The 13,200-nt window shown below is 40.0% G+C and overlaps 1 protein-coding gene across 1 annotated transcript in view; it reads right to left on the reverse strand.

Annotated features, from left to right (window-relative positions):
• ADGRG4 (adhesion G protein-coupled receptor G4) overlaps window positions 1–13,200 on the reverse strand; it is a 145,433-nt gene that overhangs the window by 57,405 nt on the left and 74,828 nt on the right. Inside the window, 9 exon segments of the mRNA XM_081564014.1 lie at window positions 665–783; window positions 2,550–2,682; window positions 3,694–3,857; window positions 5,519–5,598; window positions 6,763–6,802; window positions 8,269–8,364; window positions 10,613–10,685; window positions 12,159–12,561; window positions 12,563–12,995. Of these exon segments, the coding sequence (XP_081420140.1) occupies window positions 665–783; window positions 2,550–2,682; window positions 3,694–3,857; window positions 5,519–5,598; window positions 6,763–6,802; window positions 8,269–8,364; window positions 10,613–10,685; window positions 12,159–12,561; window positions 12,563–12,995 (1,541 nt within the window).

Consider the following 13,200-nt stretch of genomic DNA (forward strand, 5'->3'; position numbering starts at 1 on the left):
AGCAGTTTTTTAAAAAACAAGGTGTAATTATCAAGTTAAATGTCCATCCATATGGACATCCATAGGTCAACAGTTTAAAGAAATCAATTGGGGCATACCTGTGTTAATACAACACAGTGAAAAAAAATAAGGAATCTCTTCATACATTAATATGATAATTTCTACGGTATAATTTTAAGAGAAAGAAGCAAGGTACAGAACAGTGTGTATATCACTCTCCACTATGTGTACAAAAAGGGAGGAAGAGTATACATACACATGCACACTTCCTTATATATGCATAGATATCTCCATGGATACTAACTAAACAGCTGGGGTCAGCTGTGGGAGGGAGAGGTTTCACAACATACCCTTTTTTATTTTTTTAATATTGAACTACATGAAGTATTATCTATAAAACTCTTAAAAATTAAAATAAAACAAAAATAATAACTAACCAAACATTATAAAACAGAAAATATTATGAAAAAAAATCACTGACAGTTCTGACTTCTCATGCTCCACTCCCACTTTCACCACCTGTAACTACCTCATTTCTGAAATTGGATTGTTGTCAGGTAGATTTTCCTATGGGAGGTTTGCCTGTACTCTCTCTGATCTCAGGTCAACTAGACAAACTAACTGAGGATCTATTATTTCTCTAATGTGCGCAGAATAGTCTTACCGTCACTTATTGTAATATTAGCAAGATCCACAATCTTATTAGGAAGTGCTTGAAGCAATTTGCATTGTTTAAACTTTGGCTTTTCCCAGTGAGATTTGCCAGTGTTGATACTGATTGAGCTGAAAAAGAGAGGAGAGATGAACAGAATCTTCATTGTTGGAAGATGAGGTCAGAATAGTTTGAAAGTGAATGGTGAAGGAACATGGTATGTCTTTGGCATGCCTCCCCTTAGCCTACTGCCAACTTCCTAGCTGAGATGGCAAAGGTAGGAACCCAGTGTTTGTACAGTGAAGAAAACTTTGCTCTTGAGGAGCAAGTGAATCTAGGGTTCCCATGCAGGAAGCATAGACAGGCAAGAGAGCCCAAAATGGGGCAGGGCCACATCCACTAGGCCAAGAGTCAAGGCAGAGATTTTTGCCCCTCTGGACATGACTCCTACCCTCACTTTTGCCTCTTGCCCTCATTTAAGAGAAAATTCCTCTTAAAATTGTGGTCTTTATTTCAGCATATTCAATCACTCAAGGCAGTTAGTATAGCCCCCGCTGTGGTTCATTGGCCTCATCATCCACCCTCCACTATGCCTGATCCAATTCAAGCCAGTTCATTGCAAATCAACTAACCCATTTTTTGGGAGTCTTCTGTGTTCTAGGACTGGTAGTAGGTACTACAGACAAACAAGACAGCTCCTTGAGGAGCTTGCAACTTGGAGCTTTGAGATTGTAAATGTAACTACATTTATTAGGCAAAATATGAAATGGAAAAACTGTAGAAATGAAACTGAATCTATTGAAACACCAAGCAAGGAGAACTTATTTGTAACTTTTGAGCTGAGCTGGGCACTAAAAGAACAGAGATGGAGAAAGTGCCCCCTCCCCGCAACCAAAGAGAGCAAAGAGCACAAGCAGAGAAAGTGATGCAAGTCCAGAAGGGCAACGGTCCTTTGTGGGGGTAAGGGAAGGGGCCTGAGGGGCTTAAGTACTTTGTTTAGGGTTTTGGACTTAATCCTTAAAGCAATATAGAACTGGAGTGGGAAATCGGCATGTTGGTAGCCATACTTCAGGAAAATTATGCTGGCAGCAGTGTGAAGTAGAGCTGGGGCGGGGGGAGGTAGTGGGCAGTTAGAAGGTCAGGAGACTGCTCTAATTGCAGGCACCCAGGGAGTGGCAGTGGGGTCAGAAAGGAAAGGGCAGATGTGAGCTCTGTTTGTGACCATAAAAGCTGCACGACTCACTAAGTGACTAGACGTAGGGAAGAAGTGGTAGGACTCAGTCTGTCACCTTCCAAAAGACAGCTTTTACATTTTTGTCAAAACCTCCTGTCCCTCCGGTCTGCCCACTTAAGTTAATGACATAAACTGGTAGCAAAGAGCAAGAAAAGAGGGGCTGATGAAAAAAGGAAAATGTTAAAGTCAAGAATAGTAGAGTGATTTAGTAAATTATTATGGCCCATCAACTAGGTAGCTTTTGAGGCAGGTTTTTGAAAAGGTCATTAAGACAATGAATGTAAAGCATGGAAAATGTTTGATAAACCACTGAGTGAAAGGTTAAATGACATTACTGATATAAGAAGGGTGAATACCACTACACTAAATTTAAAACGCATAAAAGGCTACATGGAAAAAAATATGACCACCTAAAAGCAGCTGTGTTCAGGTGGTAGGATCATGAGTGGTTTCTTTTTTTCTCTTTTGTCTTCTTGAAACTTTTTCTGGGATGATATTATGTGCCATGTGTATGTTTAAGTAGACCCAAAAGGTGAAAGAAAGGAAGATGGGCACTAGAGGGGGAGGGAGGAGGTGTGCTCAGACAAATGACTTGGAAACATGCTCCCAATTAAGCAGATCTTTGTGTACCCAACTAGCAATTAGAACTTGGCTGGTGCATACAAGAGTCTAGTAGCACTTCCATCTTCATTTTTTATGCATCTAGTTTGGGCTATCTCTGTAGGGTTGGTTAAGAGCCACTTATATGTTCCTTTGTATTTAGAGGCTGTTTCTTCAGCTTTGCACTTTTCGGGCTCTACAGAGAAAATGAATGCACATTTGAAAGGGCAAAAGGCACTTCAAAGTTTCGTCAACATCCATTACCACCCATCATTATTACCCTGCACATAAACATCAGCAAATAAAAGGGGAAATTTTTCCACCAGGCAATTTAAAGGAGGTTGAAAATAACATTAAATTGAGTCTTTTTTTTTAAAAATAAGGCTCCCACTCCAATCTCACATTTGGTCCTTTGCTTTAAAACTACCACTTGACAGGACAGTTTTTCTGCTTTGGTTTCATTAAAATGGTACATACGCATTGAAACAAGTCAAGCCACACAAAGAGATGTAGAGTAAAAATCGAAAGTCCCCACCTGGCGACTGCCCTCCTTTTGAGGGCAGTTGTTAATAGTTTGGGGTGCAGTGACCAGACACTAAAGGCTGACTTCTGTTTCTTAATGGACTCTGGGCTGGACTTGGTTTTAATAAATTCAGTGTATTCATCATCAGTAGTATAGATCAGGGTGCTCTGTTCTGATGTTGATGCTAAAAGCAAAGTTTTGCTGCCAAGTGTTGTCACATAAAGGGAGATGTGTCCTGAGCTAAGTTTTTGTGAGAAAGTCCCAGTTTTTACTGACTACCCACTTGGTTTGTGATTCTGATTCCAGAAATCAGGGTGGCCAGAGAAGCTGGTCAGCAAGCCTTGCCCAGCCATCCCAGTCTCCTCTCTAAGGACATAAGACACCTTCCTCTCCTTCTCTTGAGTATTTAAGCAAGAGAAAAAAGTGCTCCCACTCCACTGATGAACTGGCTGCTGCTAATATCCAGAGCAGGTTGATGGTCTCTGGTAACTCCTCTGGTACTCTGGTTTTTTTACAAGCTCTTCCAGGTAAAAAGCCTGTCAGGGCACAATGAGTACCAAGGATGTGGAAACGAACTTAAAGACAGTTTTCTCCCCCTCTGAAGGCAGGGTTTCTTGCAATGTATGCATTTGGAACTTTATAGAAAAGGAAATTAATTCATATGAAAACACTCCCCCAAATTACCTAGTTTTCTCACTGCAGCATGTCCAGACTTTACTGATAATATCAATTGATTTTGTGTGACGTTTCCGTGCGTGAGGTTGCCATGTATTTTACCTTTGATCCTGCTAATCAATTTGGTGGGTGCTAAGGAAGAGGTGGCCTTTATGATGACCTGACAAAGACAGCTAAAAAGCAGAGCAAAAGAGAAAGATGTTGCAGTTATGGCCACAGAGTGCAACTTGGCCTGCGGTGCTGAAACTCTGTGCAGATGACTTAATTAGTAGTCCATAAATATCAAGCATTTTACAGCTATTATGTGGCAAATCTTCAGAAATGATGGAGGATAGCACATTGAAGTCATCTGATAAATTTTCTTGTATCCAAAACAAACAACTCAAAACCCATTTTTAAAAGAACAGTCAGCAACATTTGCATGTTGAAATTGACTAGCTATGCAATTTCTAGAGGTTTGTGATAATTAATAGAGAAGATGGAGCATTCAGAGAAAACCTTTTACTCTTCTGGTCTCTAATTTATCCATCATTACCTCAATAATAAGGCAAATAGGCACATGCTCAATTAGTCTAGAAAACTGTTCTGCAGAAGGTCTATTTCTATAATAAAATAATAATGATGATAATAGTAGTAGCCAGCATTTGTAGAGCTCTTGTTCATGTTTTAATTCGTGTTATCACAAGAACCTTATGAAGTAGTGCTACTATTATCCCCATTCTGCAGATGAAGAAACTGAGCCTTAACCAAGGTCACAAAGACCTAATATCTTATTTTGGAATGTTCTGTCCATTAAAAATATGATGTGAAAGAACAGGGCTGTCCTTAACTTCAAGCTCTATAGCGAGGTCCTCAGACATTCTCAGTATCTCTATTTTCCATTACAAAGCACATTTCAGACTCACAAGTTTACCTATGCTTTTTCTCCATTTCCATTTGTAGGTCCATCTTTTGAAGGAATACTTTCTTATATTTCCTATCAGCTCTTAAAAGTCAGATGTGCCTGTGTTTACTCAGAATTTCTCTCTATGTCCAATCGAAGCCACGCTTGCCCCATCCCTACCGCTGATCCATATTTAGTGAAGTCCTTGTTCGTACTACCCATTCCACTGGTAGCTAATCTCTTCTCAGCTTTCATCTCAGTTTGAAGAGGACTTTTCTTTTTAAACCTCTCTTCTTGTTGCAAGAGTAGAAAAGACCGTCTACCCTTCACACTCTGAATATTTTAATGACCTTCCCATGAGCCTTCTGTAGCTATATGTCCTTCTTTTTTTTTTTATTGGAGTATAATTGCTTTACAATGTTGTGTTAGTTTCTGCTGTACAACAAGGTGAATTAGCTATATGTATACATACACCTCTTCCTTCTTGAATCTCCCTCCCACCCACCCCCATCCCACCCCTCTAGGTCTATATGTCCTTCTTGGATTGCATCAAGCAGGACAACAATAATAGCCAGTGTTCCAGGAGGACCTGGACCACAAGCCTGAACAGGACCGAGGCTGCTTTCCAGGTTGTTTTGCAATTTCCCTGCTCAGTATTTCATGGAGTTTTTTGATGACAACACTTTATTGCCCTATCCCCAAATTATGGCCACATTGGACCCCATTTTCTCTTCACTACAAAGAGGCAGCAGGCAGGCTGCTAGGCTGTGCCGTGACCAGCTGAAGCAACTTATTTCTTGAAGGCAAGAGCCCAATGACAACATTTGCAAAATAACCACCAGGTATTTTGATCTCCCTCTGACAACTCTGACCAACAGGCTACACATACAGAATTAAATGGAAAGAAAATTAAAAGTAAATGTACCAGCTCTGAATAAACTCAGCTCCTACCTGTATGGTACGTGGGAAATTGTAGCCAGTCCTTGCCCTTCTCTCTGTTTCAAATAATGCAAAGGAAAAGTACATAGTCACTGAAACCTTTAAACAAATGTCACAATTGACTACAGGTCTATTAACAACTACAATCATAATTATACTTTATATCTATGTAACCCATTGCCATCTACAAATCACCTGCAAAACACCAATGCATTTAGTCCTGACACCAACACTGTAGGGTGGATAATGCAGAGATGTGTCACCCCATTTTCTAGTCTCAGAGAACTTAAATGATCTGCCCAGTATCCCACAGCTGACGGGTCACAGAACTGGCAGTAGAATCAAAGCCTTCAGGCTCTGGATGCAAACATGGCGATGACAAATTAAGCACTACCAGGATTTCATGCTCTACATCTTGTGCTAAGCACTCTGTGTGGGTTATTCCATTCCATCTTTCCAACATCCCTGTGAGGAATGGTCATATTATTATCCTCATTTTACAGATGAGGAAACTGAGGCACAGGGAGTTTAATTAAGTTGCCCAAGGTCTCATAATCAGGAAGTGGAAAAGCAGGGATTCTAATTCAGGCAGCCTGACTCTGGGGGCCACATTACCACCAAAAGGCTTTTACACCTATTATTTGAGAAGAATTTTAGTTATGTTACATTATGTATATGGTTTTCAATTTTTACATTCTGACTCAGGTATTTACAGAAAGTATTTTAAGTGATGGCAGATAATTTGGAATGCACTGTAGGCTTGACTATATTTTGTGTAGTCAAAATATTTATCTCAGATTTAAATACCTTAAAACCTTGGTGCATACTAATTCTTTTAGAATCTAACATTGTAAAGCTTTAAGGCACTGGAACAAATAATGGGAGAGAGTTTTGTCCCATTGACTTGAATTCTACACGAGAATGGATTTATTACATGAATGCCCATTTTGCAAATAATTGTGTCACTCTTGGAAAAAACAGGTTTCTTTGCCAGATGCCTACAACCAATCATTCCATACTCCCACAGACCCCAAAATGTGCCTCAAAAAATTACCACATAGACATTTCAGAAAAGCAGAGGTTGGTTTTCTTAGTGGGTTCTTGTGCAGATCCCAAAGAAAGTAATGTAATTTGACCCTCAATTATTACAGCTGTACCTTGCCTGATAATATGCACTTGAATGGAAGAGCTATTTACCTATATATAATCAGGTATAAGGTGGGTTACATGTAGGTTTGTTTTGATAAAATACTTACAAATGTTTGGTCTATGGTTATTTCTTCCTCAGTAATGTCTCTGTACCAAAATCACCAGGAAATTATAGGAAAATAAACCACAGTACCAAATACATGAGAGAACAAGTTCAGGAGAAAGACAACTGTGAGGTAGAATGGTAGAATCCCCCTGCTTGAAATTCGGATAATACTAAGGCTCTAAGGAGACACTTTAAAAGAGCTGGGTCATTATTTGCATACCAAAATGGTGGTAAACCTTTGACTCAGCGATCCCACTTCTGGGAATCTATTCCGTAATAGTATCAGCAGGGGTTTATAAAAATATGTATACAAAGGTGAAGAAAATCAAATGTCCATCATGAGGTAACTGGATAAATACACCACAGCACACCCATACAAAAGAATTCTATGCAGTCATTACAACGAATAAGCTACATCTGTAAGTATTCTCTAGAAAGGATATACATGATGTATTCTAAGGCAAGAAAAGAAAGTTTTACAACAGTATGTAGAATGTGATCCCATTCTCTTAGTAAACCCATGACAACAAATCTAGAGAAATATATAAAATAAGCCATTAACCAGAGTTCTTAAAGTAGGTGGGGAAAGGCAGCTTTCTGGAGATTTTTGCTGTCCATGCCATACATTTCTGTAAAGCTCTAAGTTTTTACATTGACCACATATTACCTCCATAATAAAGAAAAATCATGGACATAGTTCTTTGAAAGAATGGTGTATACTTTAGACATTTCCAATTTTCTTTTAATAACCTATCATGGATTTACTTCCATTACTTTCTGTGAACTTTCTTGAACCCATTTATGTTTGAACATGCAAAAGAAACCAAAATCCCAGTGTATGGAAGACAGGCAGTCACACTCACTGTTTTTTAAAAAATCAGCTAACCATGGTATACCAGAACCATGCTTATGTTTCAAAGGGATTCTTTGGGATTTTCCTTTAACAGAGGACTAGTATATGTGCGGGGCAAGAGCAAAGAAAATATTTCTCAGATGACCGGTTAACTTTGTCATGGTCTTCTGAATAGTACTCAGCACCTGCCAATTTCACTGCAATAACCTCTCCAAATCTGTGCCCCAGGCAAGTCTGGAACTAGCTAGCATTCCTCACTTTAAACATTGCAAGTTCCCTTAGAATTTCTAATTCCTGAAAGTGCATTATCCAAAAATAAAAGGCCTTATCAATCCTCATACAATGGCCATCCCTAACCTTTCATCCCTTTAAGACATGATTTTTTTCCCTAAGTCATAGAGTCATAGCATTTTAAAGCTAAAAGGGGTTTTAGGGGTAACTGAGTCCAATTCCACCACTTCCCCTATTTACTTTTTCTGCCTTGTTCTCTCATTGACTTTATACCTTACAGTAATAATACAAACCTCTTTATCAATCCGAAGAGAACCTACAGTCAGAAGGGAACATGCAACTCAAAATGCAGCAGTCTCAAACAAAAACCAAGGATATACCTTCCAGATAGGAACAGATCCACGGCAGATGACATTCACATACCTGCTTTTAATTTGAACAGCCAGATTAGCAAGAACAAATTCACTGTCTTGAAATATAGAATTCAACTGTAAAAGATAAAACATATTTGTTTTAGTACTCCTGCTCCTCTTTCTTAACCCAGCAAAGTTACCTGAGATGATGTGATCATTAAGCTGCATTTATTATTTCAGTTGGCTCAACATTTCCATCTGCTCCACTCAGCTTTTTGATTTACATTTTACCTATTGGTATGGGATGAACTGCGTCCCTGCAAGATTCATGTTGAAGCTCTAACCCACTAATGTGACTGTATTTGGAGATAGGAAATTTGAGAAGGTAGAGAAAGTGCAGAGTGTTAGTCGTTCAGTCACGTCTGACTCTTTGTGACCCCATGGACTGTAGTCCACCAGGCTCCTCTGTCCAGGGAATTCTCCAGGCAACAATACTGGAGTGGGTTGCCATTCCCTTCTCCAGGGGATCTTCCTGAGCCAAGGATTGAACCTGGGTCTCCTGCATTGCAGGCGGATTCTTTACCATCTGAGCCACCAGGGAAGACTTTAGGAAGGTACTTAAGGCTAAATGAGGTCATAGGGTTGAGCCCTAATCTGATAGGACTAGTGTCGTTATTGAGAAGAGGAAGAGACACTAGAGATCTCTCTGTGTGCACACACACACAGAAAAGGCCATGTGTGAGGACACAGTGGGAAGCCAAGGACAGAGGACTCACCAGAAACCGACCTTGCCAGCACCTTGATCTTAGACTTCCAACCTCCAGAACTAAATGTCTGTAAAATAATATATACATAATTTAATCGCTTTGCTGTATGTGTGAAACTGGCACAGTATCATAAATTAACTATATCTCAGTTAAAAAGAAAAAGAAAAAGAAAAGTCTGTCATTTAAACCACCTACTGCATCATGTTTTGTTATAGCAGGCCTGGTGGATGAATACACCAACCTATTTTCAAGCACTTATAATCATGTCGTATATACTTGAAAATAAATGCTGATGGGGAGAGAGGGGAAACAGACATCATCAGTTACTGTTGGTGAGGGTGCCACTTATCTGGGAGGCCACCTAGTGACAGCTATCAAAATGTGAAATATTCATGTCCTTTGACCCAGCAATTCCAGCTCTAGGAATTTATCCTGTAGAAATACTCAAGTACACCCCCCTCAAATTTATTGCAAGAGCATTATTGTCCACATTGTTTCCAAATAGAGAAAAAATAGAAACAAACTAAATGTCCTCCAAAGGATGCCTGGATTGAAGCTACCACATTACAAACTCCTAGGAAAATCGTTTTAAAGTGTATGAGATAGGTCTATGTTTACCAGCATGAATGTGCCTAAAGACATGTGATTAAGTGAAAAGAAAGCAAGTTGCAGAATAGCATAATTAGCATGATTCCAGCTACTTTTGCAAAAGAACATGTATGAATCACTGTAATTATATAGAAAAAATCTGAAAGATTATACTTCAAACTGTTAAGAGGTGTTAATACAATAAGTGATAGTCGGAAGGACATTTATTTTCTGGGTTTCAGATTTTAGTGTCTCAATTTTTTACAAAGAGTAGGTATTACTGCTTACTGTCAGAAAAATGTAAGGATAAATAAAACATTTCTTGCGTAAAAGAGAGAAGAAATGAAAGTACAGAAAACAAAAATATTTAAGTACAATGGCATACACTATGGTTCCCCAAGTAGGGAAATGTGGCAAAGGTGCAGAATTCATATCAGTGGAGGGACATGTACAGTTCTAAACCAATTAAAATAATAACACCTCATAAAAAGCTTTCCAGCACTGACACTATAAAAGAGAGACCACATACATCTTCATGGTGTTTCTTACAGAGTGGATAAATTTGCAGCAAAAAAAAAAATCAAAACCAATGTGCTGTAACGTATTATGCATAGAAAAAAGTGAAGCCTCGTTTTATATATATCAGGTTGGCTAAAAAGTTCAAGTTTTTCCGTAAGATGTTACATGTTTATACACATATATTTATTCACTTTTTTAGATGTAGCATAAATAGTCAACAGATTATTTACCCATTTTTTTTTTTGCAAATTCTTTTACAACACTGTTAATAGGGATCCTTCGGAAAAGGCAATGGCACCCCACTCCAGTACTCTTGCCTGGAAAATCCCATGGGTGGAGGAGCCTGGTAGGCTGCAGACCCATGGGGTCGCTAGGAGTCGGACACGACTGAGCGACTTCACTTTCACTTTTCCCTTTCATGCACTGGAGAAGGAAATGGCAACCCACTCCAGTATTCTTGCCTGGAGAATCCCAGGGACGGTGGAGCCTGGTGGGCTGCCGTCTATGGGGTCGCACAGAGTCGGACACGACTGAAGCGACTTAGCAGCAGCAATAGGGATCCTTGGCTCTTCATCAAAGACAGAGAGGCTCATTTCAATATTGTAGAAGGAAACTGTAAAAATAAGGAGATCAATTTCATTCATTTAGTTCAAGAAATTTAACTTCTGTAAGTCTGGTCAAAACTGCTCTTCATTTTAAAGAAACCAAACAATGAAGCCTCATTCTTAAACTTTGCTTAATTTAACTCCAAGGTCAAGAACCAGTACTTTTGGCTCCATATACCAAAGCAAACCAAGATGTACGCTGGCAGTTTGCTTTAATTATTTGGGCTCTTCCTTGATTTCTGCACAATTGACAGATATTCTACAACTCCTCCCAAATCCTAGTTTCCCATTGGCCGACAGATTTCTAGTCCTTTTAGTGGCCAAGCTGAACATTATTTCACAGGTTCATTTGTACTGAGAAAATGTTTATTTCTTCTTATGCCCTTCTTTATGCTTCGGGCTTTTCTCTTTATTCCCTTGTTTCTCTTGTCTGTACTATCAAATTTCAATTTAAAAAATTTTCTATTTTAAAATATTAAAGTTGAGAAAATGGATTTCCCTGGTGGTCCACTGGTTAAAGCTCCACGTTTCCATTACAGGGGGCATGGGTTTGATCCCTGGTTGGGGAAATTCTGTATGCCGTTTGGTGTGACCAAAAAAATATCTATGTATATGTCTATATCTATATATAAAAGTTGAAGGGACATCCAGTATTTGAATTATTTGGAAGCCAAATACTCCCTGGCCACAGATAAGCATTAGAAGCCAGCAGGAGGTGGAAACTGGAGAAGACTGAAACCTGCACTAACGGAATTCAAAAAGAACAAGCTAGAGCATCTTCGGAGAAGGCAATGGCACCCCACTCCAGTGCTCTTGCCTGGAAAATCCCATGCACGGAGGAGCCTGGTAGGCTGCAGTCTATGGGGTCGCGAAGAGTCGGACATGACTGAGTGACTTCACTTTCACTTTTCACTTTCGTGCATTGGAGGAGGCAATGGCAACCCACTCCAGTGTTCTTGCCTGGAGAATCCCAGGGACGAGGGAGCCTGGTGGGCTGCCGTCTATGGGGTCGCACAGAGTCGGACACGACTGAAGCGACTTAGCAGCAGCAGCAGCAGAGCATCTTCTGGTGTTTTCTGGTATGTGGTCAACGTGTTGGACCTAAGGCCATATAATCCTCTTATAGGGAAGGGGGTAAGTTTCCTGACTCATGTCCATACTGGCAGAGTCAGAGCATTAGGAACAAAATGGATGGAAAGGAGGCTTAGAAATGTCATACATTTGCATTATATGTCAATAAAGGAAAGGTAAGAAAGATGGCTAGAGAATTGTGTTTGGAATAAGGCACCCACTGTAGATACTGTCTGAAGGAGATAAGAAACACTTGTACCCCCCCCAAAAAAAGAAAGAAACACCTGTACCCTTCTTTTGCCCTTTCTACCTTCAGAGAATTGGCTCTCTTTGAGAACACATATCCCATTGTGCATACATTCTGTTATGCCACATACATCCTGTTATGCCACATACATCGCAGAACATACCTTTGGACTTAACAGCAATAGGTGAAATCGAAGTTTCAATAGATAAAAAGGAAGGTGTGGAGTCCAGCCATGTTGTCTCAAAAGAGGAAGAAGGTAGTGAGGACATATTTGCTGTTAAAGGATGTGTTACTCCAGGGGAGATTAGCGGAAATGGGGCTCCAGTAGCAGTGGAGGTAGAGGCGGCTATATTTAGAAGGGAGTCCTGTGTGGGCTTAGGAAGAACTAACCTAGTGGGTGCTGATACAGCTGGGATTCTGCTCCATGCAGATGTTGTTATAGGGCTGGTTAGAAGCATGGCAACAACAGATGGGGTGTGGTCAACTGGAGGTGATTTACTCATTCTGCTAAAGGGTGGAGCTTGAGGCACAGTCTTGGAGTTGGCAGTCACAGTGATTCTGGAAAAATGCTTCAGAAGATTTGGAAATGTAGGTACTGTCATCTGTGATTTTTATAGACACAGAGAAAGGACTTGGGAAGCCCGTAGTGATACCGCCCACTGTAGGTGTAGGGGTGGTTTCGGTGAGTACAGCATCTACACCAGCAAAGGGTCCTATTGTAAAGTTAGTGAGTGGGTGTGTTAGTGTTATGTCAGAAGTCAGAAATGTGATTTTTAATACCTCTTCTGGAGAGGAAGATATAATGTGAGGAGTATTGGATCTAGTTGCCAGAGGTGAACCTGAAGGAAGACTAGATAAGATCCAAGTCAGCATGGGTGAAGTAGCAGCCTTTGAAATGATAGATTCTGAAGCAGCATCAGAAATATTTGATGCGAGTGTGGTCCCAGGAGTTATGGATGTGGTTGTCTTCTCAAATGTGTGCTTAATGTCAGCCAAAGTAACAGGGATAGATTTTGAAGATTTTTTTTTAAATAAATTTATTTGTTTTAGTTGGGGGCTAATTACTTTACAATACTGTAGTGGTTTTTGCCATACATTGACATGAATCAGCCATGGGTTTACATGTGTTCCCCATCCTGAACCCCTCTCCCACCTCCCTCCCCATCCCATCCCTCTGGGTCATCCCATTGCCCCGGCCCTGAGCA

This window comes from Giraffa tippelskirchi, chromosome X, assembly GCF_054371585.1.
Source record: "Giraffa tippelskirchi isolate mGirTip1 chromosome X, T2T-mGirTip1v1.2.pri, whole genome shotgun sequence".
Taxonomy (NCBI): Eukaryota; Metazoa; Chordata; class Mammalia; order Artiodactyla; family Giraffidae; genus Giraffa; species Giraffa tippelskirchi.